At 34.5% G+C, this 23184-nt stretch overlaps 1 protein-coding gene across 1 annotated transcript in view; it reads left to right on the top strand.

Annotated features, from left to right (window-relative positions):
- Window positions 1–23184, top strand: part of Kcnh5 (potassium voltage-gated channel subfamily H member 5) — a 300046-nt gene that overhangs the window by 172900 nt on the left and 103962 nt on the right. Inside the window, exon 8 of the mRNA XM_015488877.2 lies at window positions 640–839. Within this exon, the coding sequence (XP_015344363.1) occupies window positions 640–839 (200 nt within the window). The remainder of the gene's footprint in view (window positions 1–639; window positions 840–23184) is intronic.

The following is a 23184-nucleotide window of genomic DNA, read 5'->3' as shown; positions in this document are numbered from 1 at the left end:
CAGTCATTGCCATTCATGGCTTCCAGGAGATAAATAACAGTGCTCAGTGAGCTGTCTTTATTCTTAAAATGATGGGATCAAAAAACTTATAGCCACTGGCATACTGACATGAGTTTCATAACTCCAGGCACCTCCAAAGTTTTATTTTAGCTTTTAATTCCAACTCTGATTATCTTCTAAAACTTCTAAAAATGGAGCATTTTAATTTGTCTCCACTCCATATATTTCTGATGTTCTGTCAAAAATATTTATAACCAGAGAAGTATTCCAAAAGCTGGAAGCAGTCAGCAGTAAGAAGAAGCCTGCGTTTCTAAGCTAGATCATCAGTCCCTGTAACAATTTAAATGCATTAGGCTTTTTTCAGGAGGATGAGGCTGGAGGATAACTTTAATCCAAAGGCTAGAATTTCTAAGGTAAAATTATAACTTTGGATCATCTGATTCACTATTACATATTTTAACCACCCTCATGATTTGTTAGGTTGACCAGTATGGTACATGCATATAAAATCATGTTTATCATAAGTGAATACCAGGTGCCAGGTACTCTTTTTAGGCATTAACCCATGTAAATTTATAAAATCATCTCTCAAATATTTTGGGGGATATTTGTTTTATTTCCTTCATTCTTCTTTTTCAGCTCTTCTTTATGCAACTATTTTTGGAAATGTCACCACAATTTTTCAGCAAATGTATGCCAACACCAACCGATACCACGAGATGCTTAATAATGTTCGGGACTTTCTGAAGCTCTATCAGGTCCCAAAAGGCCTTAGTGAACGAGTCATGGATTATATTGTTTCAACATGGTCCATGTCAAAAGGAATTGACACAGAAAAGGTATGGGTTATTATTATTGTTGTTATTAATTTTCTATTTAATAGGATCTTTGATGAACATAACTTTTCTATCCACAGGTTGTTTGTATGATTGCTTTGTAAATGTTACTATGTGTTTTGTGACATTTCAATTCATCATATTTATTTTGATAACCTTAAAGGAACAGAGGACTCAACTATTAATCATTAATTCGTTTTAGTCATGATACTTAATTTATGAAATTTGTTTCCTGAAAATAACTAATTATTCCATTTCACTAAAATGCTCTTATTACCACTCAATGTAATTTGCTTCATTCCTCTTAAACCCTCAGAGTGCTGTCATTTCTGCTGCTAGATTTTACTCTGATTTCTTCTTTGGCTTTTTTGTCCATTTAAAAATTATTAACGTCTCTGCTTATAAACAAAGAAAAAATGATGTTTTTGTCCATGCTACCCTCCAGTTATTATTTTTTCCTTTGCAGATGTTGTATAAAGTAAGTTGAAAGTTTTTATTTTCCACTTTGGTTTACAAGAGATGCCTCCCTTTAAACAAGGGATGGCTCCCTATCCAATCATCTGACAACTGTGATTTCTTAATTGTCTTTTCATAGAACTGCTTTTAATTTTTTCTGTTGACTTCATATTTGGGCAAACAAGGACCCAAAGTTCTCCTTATAATAAACAAAATAATTTTTAAAAATTCTCACTTCCTATACCTAGCTGATTCACATCAAACATCGGGCATGACAAATACAATATGTATGTAATTTTAGAGGATGCCCACTTGAGCTATTTAACTTTACAAATTTTAGTGAAGACTTCCTGTTAGGTACTGATTTTTTAACATGTGATAGTCAAATAGCACAATAACTTCCTGGCCATTTTCTTCAAATTACTTTTGTGTTGTTGTTGTTGCTGTTTTTAAACCACCCCAAGACCTGTGCAATAAGCTTTTTTTTTTTTAACGTAGAAGAGAAAGCACTTTGACTACAGTAGATGTTTAGTTAGGGGAATTTTGTAAAACAAATAAGTAGTTTTAAGCTAGAGCAGGTGTTGTTATGATCAAATAGTTGAAGGGAAGATTGGGGAGTGGATATGGAATGTAACAGTTGAGGCAGAGGCACCTTCAGAAAGAGTACATGTGAGAGATAATCAGGGGTAATTATAGGAAGGAATTGAGGAATTGTTGATCTAATCTTCTTTCAACCTTTTTCAAGATGCAATATAGATTTTCTAGTTAAATGGCCATATAATAGTATTCATGACTATGGAGGGAAAAGCAGCATTTCTATGAAATTTGATTAATATATACCTGAGTCAATATATGAAAATTCTCCAGAGGAGAAAGAAGATCTTCATCAGGGTGAGGATGAGAGAAATAGAGTTAAAGTTATCCAATGCAGGAGGTCCTTTGAAGTCTGCATTAAGTTAAATAGATCCAGAGGCAACCCCTGCCTTGATAATCACTATCTTAGTGAGATGTTTTTCTTTCCAGAAACACAATGGGGTCGCTCAGTAGCTAACAGAAAACATCAATGAAATGATGTCATCATGACCTTTTGCATATTAAAAAAGGACTTGGCCTAGGGCCTGTGCTTACAAGGCAGATTTTGTTCTCTGTATTCCCAGATATTGGGGTGGTTCAGAAATGGAGCTATTTTCTCTAAATGCCTGCCTTTGAGGACATGCTCACCTGTCTGATTCACATGTAGTTAGGGTGTCATGCACTGACATGGACTGCGTCTGCAGGTGCCTGTGCTATGTGACAGAAAACAATTTCTAAGTCTAATATCAAAGGTAAAATAAAAATCTAATTAAAATGACATATTTTTTGAAGAGATATTTAAAATATTAAATGGATTAGCCTTTGTTTTGGAAAATATTTCGAGTGGTAATTTCTTACGGTTATATTTTTCTTTTTCTCTTTTTGCCTATTTAAAAAATTAACGCCTAATAATTATACATGATTACGGGGTACAGTGTGACAATTCAATACATCTGTACAATGTGTATTGATCAGCATTTTCATTTCTTTGTGTTTAAAAATATGAATATGTTCTTTTCTAGTTATTCATAAAATATATATAGTGGGCTATTGTGAACTTTCACTGCCCTACTGTGTGTGGAACAGTAGAACTTATTCCTTCTATCTAACTGCGCTTGTGATCTGAATAGGCATTTTTCAGAAGAAAAATACAAATAGTCAATAAATATATGAAAAAATGCTCAATGTCATTAGCTGTCAGGAGAATGCAAATCAAACCTATAGATCTTCTCACCCTGGTTAGAATGGCTGTTATCAAAAAAATCAAAAAGCAACAAATGATAGTAAAGATGTGGTGAAAAGGGAAATCTTATTATACACTGTTGGTGGGCATGTAAATTAGCATAGCTGTTATGGAGAGCACTATGGAGTTTCCTCAAAAAATTAAAAACAGATCTACTATAGGATATTATATATAAACCACTTCTGGATATATATGATATGAAATCAAATCAATATAATAAAGAAATATTTGCACTCCATGTTTATTGCAAGACTATCCACAATAGCCAAGACATGGAATCATTGTAGGTGTACATGCACAGATGAATGAAAAGAAGATGCAGCATATGTACACAATATAGGATATTATCCACTCACAAAAATTTATATCTTGTCATGTGCAAAAAATAAACTGGAGGGCATGATATTAAGTGAAATGAGGCAAATTTGAATTTAAGAGTAGTGAGTACTAGAAGATGTGGGGGAGGGGAAGGGAACATGGTTAGAGGGAGATTGGATAGCAGGTACCACAAAACACAAGGGTTTTTTTTTTTTAACCAATAAAAAAAGCAGATTTAAGTAACTGTGACAAATATAAAAGTTTTATTATATGTGTATAAAACACATTCCATGATTATTGATTTTTATATTTCATGTATGAAGAAAATTTCCACCCAAATGCATAAAAACTAGTGTAATAGCACTGTACGTGGAGAGAAGAAAGAAAAGACATTGCTTTGATCCTGCAGTTGGGGTGTAGGAGTTCCTAGTAATTACACCCTCAATGACACTAAATTTAAAAATGATTTTCAGACTGCAAACTCTATGCTATATGGAACAAGAAGGGAAAAAAATTGACATCCAACTCTCTGATTTAGTGAGCAACTAACAACAGAGCAGAAGACTCGCATGTCTGTTAGATATTCAGTAATTGAACAAGTATATAGTATATATAATATATAACTTTACAATAATAAAGTGTTAAGGTTACAAACAAAATAATTAGCAAACAAAACAAAGAGAATAAATATCTAAGACTAGACCTAACTCTAGATGAGACATGAATATAAATTAAAAGACAAACAGCAAAGCTATAATTGATATATTATGTAATATGATTATAAAATGAACTACAAATCTTATATTTATAAACATCTTCCTCATAGCCTAACATAAATATCAGAATTAAAAGTCAAATGTAAAAAATAAGAAACAATTAACTGTTAAATATACAGATATATTTGACTTATTTTTATACATGTTAAAGTAATACATAACAATGTAACTGATAAAGAGGTTTGACTCACAAAATGTGAAACCTCTCACATTAGAAAACCAGGAAAATAAAAATGAGATAAAGGATTTGCAGCAAATATCACAAGTGAAAGATTCATTATCTTAATATGTAAAGTGATTTTATAAATTAATATGAATTAGATCACTTGGGGAGAAAAAATGAGCAAAAGATACAAATAATTTATAAAGACAAAAATACAGGTCATTAATAAACATACAAAAGTGTTTATTTTCATTTGTAACAGTAAAAATTAAAATATAAAGAAACCATTTTAATGTCAAATGCACCAAGATAATGCCAGTCTTAGCAAAGGATATCGTGACTGTCTCTGTATTTATTATATAACTCTAGAAGGTGGAGTATTTCTTTCTTTCTTTCTTTCTTTCTTTCTTTCTTTCTTTCTTTCTTTCTTTTATTTTAGAGAGAGAGAGAGAGAGAGAGAGAGAGAGAGACAGAGAATTTTTAAATATTTTTTGTTTTCGATGGACACAACATTTTTATTTTATTTTTATGTGGTGCTGAGGATCGAACCCAGCGCCCCGCGCATGCCAGGCGAGTGCGCTACCTCTTGAGCCACATCCCCAGCCCAACATTCATGAATTTTGTAGTAAAGTTTTCTTTCTAACCAATCATATATTCATTTGTGCTGTAGGTGTTTGATAAGAGCCAAATTGATTGAAACTGTTGAAGTGTAAGTGTGGAAACAATGAAAGGTTGATAACAGTAATCATAAAAATTCTCTGGTAGTCATAATCTTAGAATTATGCATGGACTTTAGGATATAACTCTAGTAGAGAACATCTGAATTTTAACAATTATTCAGCATTTGATGTTAGGCTCCTCTGTTCCTCAGTAAGCTAAATTCTTTGTCTTATCATGTTTTTTATTGCACAGTTTGTTGATGGTTTCAGATATTTTATTAATGGCGTTTTTAAATAATTTAATTATGAGTATAAACTGAAAAATGAATAGTATATAAAGCTCAATGTCTGTTTTAATGCTTCTCTTTTATGTTCTAAAATGACTGTATTTTTTTTCAGTTCCACATACAATTGAATTTAATGATGCATTAGAGCAAATTAAAGAGAAACTTTCACTCCAATTACTGAGATTTCTTTCCATCTTTTCCACATATGTAGTTTCATAGGTTTCTGAATTTAGGTTTAACCCACAAGCAAATTAATCACTGTGATATAATTTAGTCTAAACTTGCCTTATACAAATAATGCGTTCGCTAATACTATAGTGGCATTAAAATCTGTACAGATGTGAAGACTAACATTTCTATTAAGAAATTTTATTTTAGGTATAATTTTAAAAATAGATAACAGTGCCTAGATTAATTTTTTTATTTGACAAATTGCTAGAGTTGCTTTAGATTCTTTTTGCCTTTAATAACCAAATCTGTCCCCTGGATTTTGCCACTTGTTCCCATTTTGTGCCTTAAAAGACAGAGAAATGGGTGGAATGAGTGAGGATTTGAAAGGGTAAAAGAAGATTATGGGGAAAAAAAACCAGGAAGGATGATGGCTGAAGCTCAGAAAAATCTATTCTGCAGTTGGAAATAACTTTCCTAGGAAATAATTCTAATGAAATAAATGACTAGGATGTTATTTTCAGCTTTTGGGATAATTCAAAACATCTACAATGTATAATTTTTCCCATCATACTGGATTTTTTTCCCAGCTTATTTTATAGAATGAAGCCTAAAACCTGATTATTTTATTTGCTGTTCTTACTGCCTTTTTCTAACATATAGCTTGGAAAAAATCAGTAGGAAAAAACCTTCTTGGTCTTCATTTTGTGTTTTGTAAAGGCACAAAGTATCAGGAGGAAGATGCTACTAAATGGAATGTTCTGGGAGAGTTTTACAACACATTCAGGCAAAATTTAAACAAACTGAGATTTTTGCACATTTTAAAATCTTAGAATTTTTAAACCAAATTCATTACAGATGCACATGATTTCTTCCAAATAAGTAAGTGATGTTTTTTTTTTTTTTCCCTACAAGCTAAAGTATCTTCGTTTTGTCCATTTACTTTTATGTTTTGTTTTCTTTTTAAATTTGGAAGGTATTTCTTTGTATTCCTAAATGTGAAAAACAGGGATGAAGTTTACATATGGGGCATCAATTTCTTGTTTTAATATTTAAATTCCTGACAGGGTTGCTGGGGTAACCCAGGAGTAAAGCACTAGTCATCCAAGAGGGTTCCATCAAGAAATGTATTGTGGTAAATATGTTATGTTAGTATAGCCACTTGAAGATAAAAATAAAACCAATCTGGGTTGCTCTTACTTGCAGGTCTTGACACTAAGATTATAGATTTGTTTCTGAATGATTAAACTACTATTATATATCACATTTCATTTAGAGTTCACATATATTCGATGGATTCTGTACAGAACTACATAAAAATTTTTTTATAAATAATTCAATTATTATTTCCCAGCTACATTTGGGTAGTATATCTATGTACTGTAATTTTACAAATAAAACTAACTGGCTCTTTGAAGTTGATAAAACAACTAATAGTTTTAAAAAATCATGAGGTCTCAGAATCATTAATGGGACTAAACCAGGCTGGTATTGGGCAATTGAAGTGTTTTCCCCATGGTCTTTAAATTACCTCTTGTGGAATAGGAAACATGATAACTGGTGTACCATAGAAAGCTGTTCTTCAGACTGTGATATGAAACATTAAGCTCCCAATATCTGAAAACTGTAACTTTTTCATTATTTTTTTTAAATATTTATTTATTTATTTTTAGTCATAGTTGGACACAATACCTTTATTTCACTTATTTATTTTTATGTGGTGCTGAGGATCGAACCCAGGGTCTCACACGTGCAAGGAGAGTGCTCTATCACTGAGCCACAACCCCAGCCCCCTAACTTTTCCATTATTACCTAATCATGTGAAGAGAACTCAACTGCTGTGGCATCCCTGCCTGCTTCTTTCTCAGTCGTTACCTACTGCAATAATATGAAGTGAGCTTTCAGAGTTATTGTTGTCATTTCTCTTTTCTAGTGACCTGCACCCCTTATCTGAGACAGTAAAATTTATTTGAAGCCACAATTATATTTTTCTTCCATGTATCAGAATTTAAGTAAAATAACACTCAGGAGTTTATTAGAAATATTACAAGCAAATGAGAACTTTAATATTTTCTGTAATGGTAATTTGCAACAGTCACATGTATATATTAATTTGCCATGGCTGTGACAAAGTTTAAGAATTCTCCAGCACAAGCTTTATATTATTGTTAGCTAATAAAATTATTTAAACATTTTTGCCTGTCAGCTGTTGGGGGGGTATTATTTTTCTATAGAAATGATAAAGAGACATTGTACAACTAAATGCTGAATGACTCAAACCTCTATCTAGGAATAATATTAAACTCGTTCTTTTTGTAGCATGTTGAAATTACTTTAGTGCAATGGTGCAGGCTAATTTGTATTTCATTGTCTCATCACTTGGCCATTAACCTCTGAAGAAGGGCTACAAAACAGGAATGAGAAGAAGGAATTGTCCACATTGGTTGTTTTAGTTAGCTTCTGTGTCCCTGTGATCAAAAGACCTAACAAGAACATTTGAGGAGGAGAAGTTTATTTTGACTCATGGTTTCAGAGGTCTCAATCTACATATGGCTGACTCCGTAGCTTTGAGCCTAAAATGAGCCAGAATGTTATGGCAAAAGGACATGGCGGAAGAAGGCAGCTCAGGACATGAAAATCAGGAAGCAAAGAGATTTCCACTCAACAGGGATGAAATATAAACCACATTACTTACTTCTTCCAACCACACACAACCTGCCTATAGTTACCACTTAGTTAATCCATATCAGTGGATTAGGCCATGGATCAGGTTATAGCTCTCCTAATCTAATCATTTCACCTCTGAACATTCTTGCATCGTCTCACACACAAGATTTTAGGGGATACCTCATATCTAAACCACAACCATAGGGTTATGAGGACTTGCTCCATAACTAGGCTTTATCCAGACCACGAGGGTTGGGTTCCATTGTTCTGTGTTCTTGTCTGTAATAGAGATACTACCATGCACCTTCATTGGCTGGGTAAGCAGTTATAGGAGGTAGTAAATGAGTTAGTCCATTGTGGTGGTAAAACATTTCTTTCTTTACTGGTCATAAGTAAGGACTTCAACAGGCCCTGGCATCATTTCTTAATCTTTTCTTGGTATTTAGGGGAATATGGTCGTCTTTAAACAGAGATGAAAATAGAGCATCAATTGTAGTATATGGGGATGAACAAAGTATTTCTGCATACATATACATTGAACACAAATATATAAATACTTGTCAGACTCTGGGAAAAAGTTAAATCATGAATCAATCCACATGCAGATGGTATCATGCTATGAGTAGGTGTTTGTACCCAACCTATTATTTTGTTCTGAGAAGCCTTGATTGATCTATTTTCAAACTCCCACTTGAGTAAATCTGTAGTAATGGCTATTGAAACACCTATCCAAATGAGATCATAATGCTTCCTACTACTTTTGCAGTTTTTAGATAAAGGTTGGATTATGCGGATGATTGGATTTTATAAATTGAACATTTTTTTTAAAAAAAATGATGCTTCTCTTTCTGTGATTGCTCTTGTTATCATTATTTGTGTGAGTGTGCTAATTTTCTTCCAGGGCTTTGTGATTTTTTTTTCCTCTCCACCCACTCTCCCATCTCTTTCTTGGTTTTTATGATAATGACTAAAAGATGCCTGTTTTTTGGCACAGGCTGATTGCTTTTGATTTTGTATTCTTTTATATCCTATGAAGAACTGAAAATCCACTTTTAGCTCCTTTACTAGTAGTGCCAAATAACCATGGGCATCCCTGTCTGGCACAGCAGAAGGCAGCAAGAAGGTGGAGAAAAACGTAGTGAATAATTAAAAGGACACATCATTATGTAAGAAAGAGGCTCCTCTGTCTATTCTCTGCCAGTTGCTCACGATACTGCTCTGTGGTCCTGCTCTGTGTGGTTTTAGCATCTAGGACTGGGCCACATGGCTGTGCAACTTGATGGCTTCCTCTCAGATTTGCTTTTTGTGAATCTTTGCTTGAGACCTTGACATTCTCTTGTTTTTTATATTTGTATCCTTGATCATTTCTTTAGATCTTAAATTTTCTTGAGGTCTTAGATTTTTTCTGGGTCATCTCTGAGAGGAGACATCAATGAAGAAAGGATCTATTTTATGGTAGAATTCATAAAACTTGGGAAAATAGCCATTCTTTAAAATTTGCATTCATATAAAAGGAAGACATGATATTGTAGGGTTTTGTAGTCATTGCTATTGGGTGGTAAGTGAACATGATCACAGTTCTTATGTTGCTCAGAGTCCAATAGAGAAGGAGAGACTTAAATAATTATAGAGAGAAACACGATTCCAAGTTGTGATGATGCTTGAAATATAGTACAGGATGTTACATAAGATTTTTAAAAAGCAGGGTGAATAATTCAGGTTGTGAGGCTGTGGGTCACAGAAGGTAGTAGGAAAGAAAACACTAGAAATTGGGTAACAAACTCGCTATGAACTAAAACTTTTCATGAATTTTATCCTAAAATTCAAATTACCTAAGTACTGATCATCAAGTAACTGGTCTGAAAGTGGAAATCAATAGAAAGAAAAAAAAAACCCAAAGATCTAGTGAATTTATTAACTACTATTAAGTCATTAATTAACTGTACACAAACTGTGCATTCTATGTATCATAGGGTAATTTCAACTGAATACCATGTTGGTTAAAAATCTTAATGAAAAATCAATAATAACATATGTGTTGATACAGAGACATGTTTGTACCCCCAATCTGATGAAACTAATCAGCAAATATTTGTTGAGAATATTCTAGAAGCACTACCTGGGTTTGGTGCCTTGGAAGGCATTATCCACAGACTTACTTCCTATATATTATGAGGGCCCAGATGGCACAGGTGCTGTGTGGGGAAGGATCTGACCAACAGATAGCTTTCTACATTCTATTATCACTTCTCTGAAGGGTGAATAAATGTTAGAACTGAGTACCACAACACTTTTTGAAAAATTGATGTGTGGTAACTACACCATATCCATGATTACATTACTGTTTTGTTTCTAACAATGTTTATTTAATAGAAACACATGACTGTTATATAAAATTAGATATAAGATCCCCAAAAAAGAAGAAAATAATAATCCAACCACTTACTGAACTATACCATGCCATGTCTATTCTCTGTGATTTTGTGAACATTTGTGTATATTATAAATATATACAGGTAGAATACCCTTTATCTGAAATGCTCAAAATCATAAGAGTTTTGGAATTTTTGTATATGCATAATGTGATTTGTGGGAATAGGATCCATATCTAAAATGAAATTCATCTGTTTCATATATACCTTATATACATATCCTGAAAGTAATTTTATGCGATATTTTTAGTGCCCCTGTTTTTTAAAAAAATATTTATTTTTTAGTTATAGGGGAACACAATGTCTTCATTTTACTTTATGTGGTGCTGAGGATGGAACCCAGTGCCTCACACATGCTGGATTAACCCTCTACCTCTGAGCCACAACCCCAGCCTGCCCCTGTGTTTTAATTGCAACCCATTGCATGAGGCCAAGTGTGGAATTTTCCACTTGTAGGATCAGATTGGTATTCCAGAATTTTTGCATTTTGGAATATTTTGGATTTCAGGTGATGGGATTAGAGATGTTCAATCTGTATTATATAAACATTTGGGTTCTACTTTAAGGATATCCTAATATATTGTATCATTCTTCTGTTATTGTATAATTAAGATGATTAATTATTACATTATAATACTAAGAGTAGGGTTTTCCATGTAAAAGGATATGCACATTTTATCGTCTATATAATTTTAATCAATAACAATGATATATTTATTACATATTATATTATTTTAATAGTTCTTTTTCTTAAAGATCAAATAGGCTATAATTAATATAAATTTCATAATTTTTCCAAATAAACATTGTAAATCCTAGATATTAATATTTTGTATGAATTCAGTCAGCCAGTAATCTCAGCATATGTAATATTTACTCTTTCCAACACATGTGTACGTAATTGTCCCCATTAACTAATACAGAAACTAGACCCTAAAAAATTGAATGACTTGCCTTGGAACACAAATGATGAAACTAAGGTTGGACCCAGTTGGCTTTGCAAAACCTGTTTTCATACCATTCTTCCCCATGCTGAATATCAATATCTGGTAGACAAATGTCTTCTTATCATACCTTAATTGTTCCTGTTTTCACTTGTTTATTCTTCTAAGTAAACTTTCCCTACTTATCATAATCCTATACCCCACGAAATAAGCCCAACTAACTTTTGACTGGAATTGCACTGTCATAACCTCAGAGTTTAAGCCATGCAGCATAGGCTCCCTGCAAATGTGTTCAGGCTGCTTGGGTGAGGTATGATGGGTACATGAGATACCATTAGAAATCTTGAACATAGCTCTTCTAATGCAGAATTAGAGGTTCCACTGTGAATGTGCAGGGATTTCATGGTTTTGGAATAAACCAGAAAGAGTGTGGGTGGGGGAGGATGGATAAGATACAACATTAGTAAGTGAGGAGTCTACTAGTCTCCCTGTTAGTTGCTGTGTTCCTGGATGATCAATCAAACCTAATCTCCAAATATATGTTCTTTCATAATTGTTCAGGATTTCTAAAATTAAGATTTAAGTTCATATATGGAACACTTAGTGAGATAGAATAGTTGTTTCTTTTTGATACCCAGGAAAAATAAGGAGACAGTGTTTAAAAATTGTTTAATATTTCAAATTTTATCTTGACAATAAATGAGAAGTTAATGGGAAGCATTCCTCCCAGTGGGAACTGATCACTGTTGGAAGGGAAACAACCCAGCCCCGCCACCAAGTTTTACCCAGCTGTTTCAATTAAGATCCCCCTTGTCTACTGGTACAACTTAAAATGCCAGAACATGTGAAGAGACTTTGCTCTTTAATCTGGTAGTTATTTTGCTTCAGAGTGTCTTCTAAAGCACTAAATCAGTATTCATATGATTTTAGGATTTTCTTAATAACATGTAATTAGATAAATCACAGAGTACCATATGATTAGTAGTTCATTTATTTAAATGCTCTTAACAGCTGAGTAGCATCCTTCCATATGATAAGGAAAAAAGTCAAATCAATGCCTCAAGCTCCAAATCCTTTTTACTTTTAATGGTAACACATCGTGATCACTTAACTTTTAGGTTAGAAGGATTTTGGTTTAATAATAGCTATTAACTTGAAAACAAAATATTGCATGATTAAAAGAAACATGATTCTCCTTAAAAGTAGGTAAAATTCTCTTGCACTGAAAGCTGAGGCCTTATAGAAAGTTTATAAAAGAAATTCACAAATACAAAGGTAGATATGGATGGACAGGTTGAAATGTGAAGATCCACTTGCCTGTTCTAGTATCCAATGTTAAATTTCCATTAAGGCCCTGCTTATATTCAAGACATGTTCCATCTCTGGAATGACAATGGTAACTATAAGATAGTGTTGACATCTAGGACTCACAGCTGAGCAGGACTGAGTAAATGAGCTTGTACTTTTTTGGATCTACTGGTACTGTTTTAAAGAATACACTGAGAGCACATTGGCTCCCAGACCTGAGGCACCTGGAAGAGTGTGGACCAAGAGTCAGAGGGTAAGGGAGCACCACTCACTTAGAGAATGCTCATCTCAAAGCCCTTCCTAGTGTGATAAATTCCTACTCCATGTCAGGATCATGAAGTCCCCATTTTAAAGATAAGGAGGAGATTCTGAAAAATAAATAAATTACCCAAGATGACACAGCTAATAAATGACTGAATCAAAGTTTGATTCTGATTCTTAGACTTCTGATTCCACAGTTCATACTCCTGGTCCTACAACATTAACACTAACTTATGCTTATCTAGTGTGTTCTAGACACTATGTCAGGCACTGGAGATAAAGCTGTGAGCCAAAAAACAAAACAAAACAAAACAAAACAAAAAACCCAGCATTTTTCTTCTTATGAAATTTACAACCTAATGGTAGAGACAGAGAAAAATAATTCCATGAATCATTAAAATTTTCCAACTCCCTAAGAAAATTTTAAATGATTATGCAGAGTGGCCATTTGAGTTAAAAGGGGGAAATTCTTTTCTTTCTTTTTTTTTTTTTTTTTTTTGACTTTTTCTTGTTTAACACAGAGGGGAATGGTTCCTACCTGCATTGAGAACGGTGAAGTAAATGCACTATTCCTAAATGCCTGTGCTTTGGGATTTGTTGAAATCTCTGAATCCTTATGAATATGCTATGATTACTATTGCAAGTATTACAAATCTAAGTATATCTATGATTGTTATAATTTTTGATTCTGTTTTTATTAATTTATAAAAGGTGTGTAATTTTACTGAACCCAATTGATATAATTACAAATAGAAATAATGAAGTTTTGAATTTTAGTGAGCTTCCACTGCCAAACTTGGACTGGATATTAGATTAATATTGAAAAAAAGTTGTATTTTAATACTGTGTTGAGGAAAAGCTGCTTTCAATTGCATAATTGGTATGTGACATTTCAAAAACTATATCCAAATTTTGTTTTTTTAAATTCCCTTAAGGACCTGAGTTCTCTTAAAAACAGTATTTTAATGAACAGATTTCAGAGAGCCATGGGATCTTACTGTGCCTCATAATAATCCTGTTCCACTTTTATAAAACACATATATTCCACCCAAACTCCTTGTTCTGTATTCTACATTTAGGGGCATTCTAGATCTAATATTCCTGATTTTAAATTTATCTTTAATTTGTTTTAATAAAGTTCCTATAATGAAATCTCCCTACAAACCTACAGAAAAAGAATTTCATTTATTTGGATTTTTGAGGGCTATTGTAAAAGATTCAAATGCAGGTCAAATAAAACAAGTAAGGAAACAAACAAAAACCCACTCGTCAAATTAGTGGAAGTTTTTCTTTCCTGACACTTTATTTTTAAGGTATTCTATAGGAGATCGGAAGAACTGATAGGAAAACCCAAATCTTAGTGTTATGACCTTTATTTTCTAATTAATAAAACATGTGACCTTGTGTGATCACTTAACCAAACTGACTTCTTATACTGGCGTTTCTGCATAGAGTGCGAGTGTCAGGGCGTGGGTTATTTCACAGAAGGAAGTTTTCCAGTGACTAAGGCTTCCACTTCTATGCACATTTTTCCCCCTGTTACTGGGGATTGAACCCTTGGGCACTTAATCACTAAGCCTTATCTCCAGCCTTTAAATTTTTTTTTTTTTAATTTCATTTAGAGACAAGGTCTCACTGAGTTGCTTAGGGCCTTGCTAAGTTGCCGAGGTTGGCTTTGAATTTGTGATCCTCTTGCCTCAGTCTCCCAGGCTGCTGGGATTATAGGTGTGTGCCCCGCACCTGGCCTATGCACAACTTATTATTATTTCTGAATCTTCAGAAAAACTTTTCAAATGGTATTGCATGTTTGCTTTAGAGCATGTGTAAGTATATGAATATGAGCATTATTGATGACAACATTTTTTATACCTTGATCTTATTTATTTATTTATTTATTTATTTATATGTGGTGCTGAGGATCAAACCCAGGGCCTCGCCTGTGCTAGGTGAGCACTCTACTGCTGAGCCACAACCCCAGCCCAAGACAACATTTTTATCATGAAGGAATTCACCACATGAACTTAGATGTGTACTTGTTTAATCCTATGCCATCACAGAGAAAGGTAGTTTTGTCCTTATGATTTAAGGGAAACGTCTTTAAATAATTCACCAAACATAACTTTTCCTTATGTTTGTTCATATTTATATTGACTTTTACACAAAATTATAGTCTTAACATAAAATTAAAATCAATATGAATTGAGATAATAAAACACACATACATATCTATATATTTAAAGGATTAAACACAATTGAGGTGTCCAGTTCCCTGGAGTTGTCACTGTTACTAAATTTGGTCATATTGAGCCTTTGATTTTCTTGGCAGCTGAATTAAAAAGAGAAATGCCTTGGCCTTTTAAAGGGAGCAAAATCACATTTATCCCAAGATATATGTTTTTCTTTCTTTCTTATTTTTCTGCCATTGATTGTAAAAAGGACTTTTTCATGTGGAGATTTTTGCTGGCAAGCAGTAGAGTATATTGATTGAGACCAGGGGTTAAACAACTTTTTCTAAAAAGGATCAGATATTCAGTATTTTAGGCCTTGTGGGCCCTATGGTCTTTGCCTTGTGTACGCCACTTTGTAAAAGAAACATGAAAAGAGCCAGAGACAATATGTAAATAAATGAACATTGCCATGTGCCAGTAAAACCTTAATTATGAACACATTATTTTGAATTCTGTATATTTCACAAACCATAAAATATTATTTTCCTAGAATAGTGCTTGGTAAATGGTAGGTGCTCAACAAATATGCATTCATTATGTCTGTGGTTATAATCATGGAGTTCAGAAGGACATGTAAATTTGGAAGCCGTTGATATATAAAAGGCCCTGAAAGCCTAGCTGTGATAACTCAGAATGACATGACAGCTAGGAAAGGGAAAAGATCAAGCCTTGAGGGACTCCTACATTTAGATGACGAGCTGATGAGAAAAGGCCAGAGAGGACACACAGAATGGCTGGTGATGTTAGGTGAAAAGTAGAATTATTTGACTTTATGAAAGCCAAATAGAGAATGAACGACTGTCTGGAAGTCTTTTAAAATATAAGTAAAAGAGAAAATGAAGAATTCCTTTTGAATTTTGCCAATGGAGGTTACTGGTGGGCTTGATAACAGTAGATTCGTTAGGGTATCATTGGGGCATGTTCAAGAGTAACGTGAGGGTGATTCCATCACAGAACGATCAATTGACATATGATAATGCATATGATGATTCTAAAATAACTCCAAACATATATAAAGATTTATTGTGGGACAGAGATGAGCAAATACAGATCTGTGGGAAATGAGAGATATTCGATTAAGCATTATTGTCATTAATGGTTACCTGTATGGAAAATATTCGGTTTAATCTCTCCTTCATACCATCATCAGTCAACTTCAGACTGCAGAACTTATGTATTTAAAATAATGACATTTTTGTTCACAGAAGTAGAAACAAAAAATCCTGAAATTCATATTGAGCCACCGGAGGACCCCAAACAGTTAAAGCAATCTTGAGGAAAACAGAACAAAACTGGAGGTATCACACTTCCTGACTCCAAAATGTATTACAAAGCTACAAAACTAAAATCATATGGTCCCAGCAAAAAGACAGACAGATAAACCAAAGGACATAGAGAACCCAGAAATAAATCCATGTACATGGGGTCAACTAATATTTAAAAAAGCATGAAGACTACACAAAGGATAGTCTCTTCTATGTATAGTTTTGGGAAAGTGGGATATCTGCATTCAAAAGAATGAAATTGAACTCTTATACTGTAGATAGCAGTCAACTTAAAGTGGATTAAAGACTTAAGTGTGAGACTGACTCCAAACTATAAAACTGGTAGAAGAACACAGAGGAAAAGCTGGTGTTTCTGGTAGATTCTTGGATATGACACCATAAGCACAAGCAACAAAAGCATAGGTAGAAAAGTGGGTGGGACTCCATTAAACTCAAAAGCTTCTGCACAGTGAAGGAAACAATGGAGTGATAAAGAGGTTATGAAATGGGAGAAAATGTTTGTAACTTATATAACTGACAGAGGGCTAGTATATATTTAAGAAACCCCTTCAACTCAGTAGCAAACTTTGCAAATAATCCAATTAAAAATGAGCACAGGACTTGCAAAGAAGGCACACAAATTTCCTACAGTATATCAAGTATATGAAAAGTTGTCCGAACACCAGGGAAATTCAAATAAAAATTACAGTGATGTATTGCCAACCAACCAAAAGAGCAAGATTGAAAGTATTAGCAAGGATGTGGAGAAACTGGAATCCTGGGAATATAAAATGATGTAGTTGCTATAGAAAATTGTATGGGGTTCCTCAAAAAAATTAAAAATAAACTATAAATGATCCAAACATACTACTTCTAGATATTTATCCAAGATAATTTAAATCAGGATCTCAAGGAGATATCTGTACTACCATGGTCATTGTATTATTCACAATGTCATGATGTGGAAACAACACAAATATCCATCAATGGATTAATGGATTTAAAAATTTGGTAAAAAAAATATAATGGTATATTATTCAGCTATCACAGGAAGATCCTGTCATGTCTGATCAACATGGATGACTCTTTGAGTACATAATTCTGAGTAACATATGCCAATCACGTAGGAATAAACACTGTATGATATTGCTAATTTGAAGTCTATGAAATAATCCAATGCATAGAGACAGAAACTATAAAAGTGGTTGCCAGGGACTAAGGACAGGAGGAATTGGGTAGTTTTTCCTATTCAGTGGATATAAAGTTTCAGTTATGCAAAACGATTGAATTCTAGAGATCTGCTCTTCAACATTGTGCCTTTAGTTGTACTTTATTTTTTACCTAAAATTTTCTTAAGAGGGTATATATCATGTTAAATGCTATTGCCACTATTTCAAAGTAAGAATATATAGAAAAATTTTAAACATTTCAACTTTCTTAAACATAACAGTTTGGAAAAACGAAGCAAAGCTTGATAAAGTCCACCATTTAATAGTACATGTTCATACAAATATGTGACAAAAATAATCTATAATCTGGAAGGAGCTATTGATACATATATAATAAGTACTAGGATATAGAATACATAAATAATTCCTGAACATCAATAAGAAAATACAGATAACATGATAGCAAAATACACTACAGATGCAAAGAGGCATTTTTCAAAAAGAAGAATATAAATGGACCATGGACATATGAGTGTGCTTATTAATTATAAGGGAAATACAAATTAAAAACCCAATGCTGACCTCTGGATTTCTCTGAATTATTAGAATAATTCAGGTGGCCTAAATTTTCTCAGAAATCTTTTCCCCAAAGCTACAGATTTAGCTAAGAGAACAAATCAAGGCACTCTCAGAGTACAGTTACAGTGTAGGTAAAAGACAGAACTGGCCCACAGGAAATACATGTCCAAACCATCAATGTAGGCTCTGGGACCCACACTGGAGTTGAGAGCCATGAGGGAATTCCACAAGAGAGGAAGAAGAAGAGTCGTCAGGATGAGGTTATGATAGGTGGCAGGGTTCACTGGCAGAAAGAAGAATGCTATCCTAAATGAAAATGCTGAGAAAAGGCTTGAGATCTGGCAGGCAAGGGCACATGCACTGTGCAGTCAGGTGACTGGGGAGTGTCTAGGATGAGAAGAAACAGGTTTGAGAAGGACATACTTTTGGGAAGAGCATGCTTTTCTTGGAAGTCTAACGGTGAAGCTGAAGAAGGAAGACTGTGAAGATAAGGAACCCAACAAGATGTCAGAAGTCAGATCCAAATAGTGTTGTCTGTTAAAAAGAAAAAAAAGAAAGAAAGAAAAAGAAAAAAACTGCACTTCACTGTAGTGACAGAGGAGGATGCCTGTGAAAATTCTCTTTCCAGGAATGCCTCCACTCCCTTACCTACCCCAGAGGATCACCTGTTATTACTGGTTATAAAAAATGCAACAGAAATGATCACAAACAGAAAAAAAAGAGAACTTATATAAAAATAATTGAAATCAGAAAATAGAAATCTAACTTTTCAACCTGAAAACACATCCCTCCCTGAGAGCTTTGATGCAGAAAACTAATATAACACACAAATTACAGTGAAACAGACAATTTAAGATATGAGAGAACTTCATAAATCAGAAATTTAAAAAAAAAATCAGTATGGAAACAAAAATATAAGAGGCTGATCAAAGTAAAAAAGAAAAAAGGAAAGGAAAACTGAAGACCAAATTATAAGATGACCTCATTCTTCCTTATATTATAGAAGGGACATAGGGATGAATGTAGAGGATTAAGTGAAAAGATTAAAAAGAAGAAGAAGAAAAGAAATATAAATAAAGAGGTATAAGGGAAGCAAACATGTAATAGAGAAGATGAGTCCAATATATGTGTAATTGGTGCCCATCAAAATAAAATAAGAGGGGGCTGGGGATGTGGCTCAAGCGGTGGCGCGCTCGCCTGGCATGCGTGCGGCCCGGGTTCGATCCTCAGCACCACATACAAACAAAGATGTTGTGTCCGCCGAAAACTAAAAAATAAATATTAAAATTCTCTCTCTCTCTCAAAAAAATAAAATAAAATAACAATTTTTTAAACTATAACTCAGGAAATCACTCTTTAAATGGAAAAACATAGCAAAAAAAAACAACAACAACAACAAAAAAAACTAAACTACTTATATGCCCGTTGTATACCTGGGAAATGCATCTGTTTTAATCAACATGAAGGTATATCCTGCAAGAACTATTTGATGTTAAAATATAAAATTCAGTCAAAAAGGCCTGCCACTTAAAAGTAAAGGAAATCAATGGTCTGGAGGCCGAGGCAGGAGGGTCACAAGTTCAAGGCAAGCCTCAGCAACTTAGTGAGGCCCTAAGCAGCTTAGGGAGACAGTGTCTCAAAATAAAAAATAAAAAAAATTCTGGAGATGTGGCTCAGTGGTAAAGCATCCCTGGGTTCAATCCCTAGTACCAAACTATATATATATATATTAAAAAAAGGAGAGAAAATCAAGTTGATGTCATAACACCACAAAAAGCAAAGTACAGTAGAGCAACCTGAAAACACTCCTGTAGCAGAATTTTTCAGGAATGGATACATCAGGAAATATAGTCTCCCTCCCCAAAACAATGTCTGACTATGGAGCTATTCATATTGCCTTTTTTTCCTATTGGTCCATTCTTTTGGTTCACCTGATAATTTTTTTATTAAATCATGGTTATGAATTATTGACGTGACTCTAGCTGATGTTAATTTCTTCCAGAGAGATTTTTCTTTGCCTTCTAGAAAGCAGCAGGGGTAATAGTAGGTCAGTTGATAAATTAATCCCAGATGGAGGAGATTAGAGGCATTTAAAAAAATTCTTCGAAGTTAGTGAACATAATTTGTTCTTATTATTTCAGGAGTCATCCGAAATGTGGTTCACTAATGCCCCTCTACCTTTGTAGTTCTTGAGCTCCACATTTTATTTTCTCAGCACAATAAGATTTCCCTAAACTCTGTTTAGTTTCATACACTTTGGTCTGTGATGTTTAAGTCAGCGAATGCCTTTAGGAAGCAGCTCAGACTGTTTTGTTCTCCTGTCTGTGCTTTCCATCTCTTTGAGATCTTAGATTCTCAAGAATTGGTTGTTTTGGTAGCCCTGAAATACTGAGACTTCCACTTACTGTCTCGGACTCTGCCTGCATCACTTATCATTAGTAAATATATTCCACAGACGAATCTTGAGCTTACATGGGTGAATTTTTCTTCCCTCTGGGATTGCTCAAATCCTCTATGTATTTCTATCTGATGTCTTCAGATACCCTTTTGTTTTTGGTTTCTCTTTGTTTTTTATTTTATCCAGCTTTGTAGTTGTTCTCTGTGGAAAGATTAGCCTTCTGCAAGATTGGTTATCAAGCTGGATTTCTTCCAGAGCCTCTTGTTTTTAAATAAAACATGAGAGAAAGTAATTGGTTGAGATTTAGGGGTTTGAATCAGAGTGGGAAGATTGAAGAAAGGGGGGAAATGTACAAAATAGTCATATTGACATATAGAAATGTGTAGATGTCAGTGACGTATAGTAGAAATTCGAGACATTTAAGTTTATATTCATCATCTTAAAGAAACCGCTCAGAATAGTGTGATATTATCTAACCCAAGAGAGATAAATCAGATGGAATTTTCATAGGTAATATGATAGAGGAAGAATAACCCAAAAAGTGTTTACTATGATGGACAATAGGGATCTATTTTTTTTTTTGGGGGGGGGTGCCAGGGATTGACCTCAGGGGCACTCTACCACTGAGCCATATCCCCAGCCCTATTTTGTATTTTATTTAGAGACAGGGTCTCACTGAGTTGCTTAGTGCCTCCCTTTTGCTGAGGCTGGCTTTGAACTCGCAATCCTCCTGACTCAGCCTCCTGAGCTCCTAGGATTACACATATGCACCACCACTCCTGGAAGGGATCTATTTTTTACATTTAAAATGTGAAGATAGAGTTGGGGTGGTCAGTGGCTTGCAGACATTAATGAAGTTGATGGACTTCTGCTGATAGTGTGCCCATGAATTTCACTGTTGGATGTTGGATTGTTGGGTTTCATTCCATAAGGACTGCATTGTTCATTTCACCAGCCTCTGAGTGTGCTAACAAGGTGTTGTACGACAGTCTGTACCATGTGTCAGGGTGATATGCAGCTTTCTGATTCAGTTACTCTGAAATAGCAAAAAATTTGAAAAGGGGTAAGCCACATGCATAAAATGATTACATTTATTATATCATTGATTAAGATCACATGAGGGTCAATTTGAGAAGCAGAGAGAATACCAACTTATTAGGGAAGTTGGGGTGCGGGACAGGTCGTCTTACTGTTGGAAACTGGTGAGAATGTTGTCAAGCATAGTAGGTGTGATGGCAGAGGCCAGGCTCCCTGTAGGAGAATCTTTCAGGAAATGGTTCCAAGAGGGTCAGGTGGGAGTGTGAGAATCATGTTGGATAATATTCTGAATTAGATCAAGGTTCTGTGGTCAGGGCACCTCCACCCAGCACACGTTGACATGGGATAAATTTCTGTTGATTTTCTTTACATCCAGAAGCAATGCTGTGTGATACAAAGAGCAAGAGGAATGTAGTCACCCAAACATAGACCTGTTATTTACCTTTGTCAAATAAATATGAGTATCTGCATTGTACAGTTTTTTAAAAGATTAAATTATTGACATTGTTTTCCACTTCTTTCAATGTCTGAACCAATTGTATCTAAGTAAACAACATTGAAATTCCCACTGAGCTATGTTTGAACCTTGGGGAGGGGAAAATTTGCTTCACAAAAATATGAGATTTTGTGACTTTAAAAATATCATCCTAATTAAGATACCTTTTAAGTCACATTTCCTAGACTGTTGCTCATATCTCAGTGATATATAATAGTATCCTACTTATTTGTTAAAATATCTGACTTGGTCAATAAACCAGAAAAATAGAAAGTAGCAGCACCATACATTTTATATATATGCACAATATATCTTTTTTTAATATTTATTTTTTGCCGCAGTCTGGCTGGGCACAAAATCACGAGCCACTCAAGCAGGAACAAAGTTTATTTTTTGAAACTGCGGCCAATGTCCAGTACCGCCCGGGCAGATTTTTTCCTCCCACGCGGCCTCCTCCCGGACCGCAGAGAGCTCCTCCCCCGGAACTCCCTCCTACTGTACTTCCCCAACCAATGGGAACTCTCCAGGAGTCCCTTAGCCGGCCTAGGTGAACAGCAGGAGTCCAATATCCATACGAATGCAAATCTTAACATAATCATATCATCTCAATGGCTAGCTGGCGACCAAAAATGCCATGCATCATATCCTTGGCTCTTAGCATCTCCCCCCTTCTGTTTAAGTAACAAGCAATCTGGCTAGGGACCGTGCCTGTTAGGTTTGTCCAATTCAACATATGGTTCTTACCCGTCATCAGAAAACTGACTTTTAGGCGTCAGCCTCCTGTCTTAGGTTGATACCACTGCAATTGGATCATACCCGTCACTGACTACCGGTCCAGCATATAGCCATACTTGTGGATAGGCCTATGTACCAGTGGGGGGGTGAGGTTCTTTGCCTCACCTCTGTTGGCCCCCAAATTT

Source organism: Marmota marmota, unplaced genomic scaffold, assembly GCF_001458135.2.
Source record: "Marmota marmota marmota unplaced genomic scaffold, marMar, whole genome shotgun sequence".
NCBI classification, from domain to species: Eukaryota; Metazoa; Chordata; class Mammalia; order Rodentia; family Sciuridae; genus Marmota; species Marmota marmota.
This window is presented reverse-complemented; position numbering and strand designations above follow the sequence as displayed.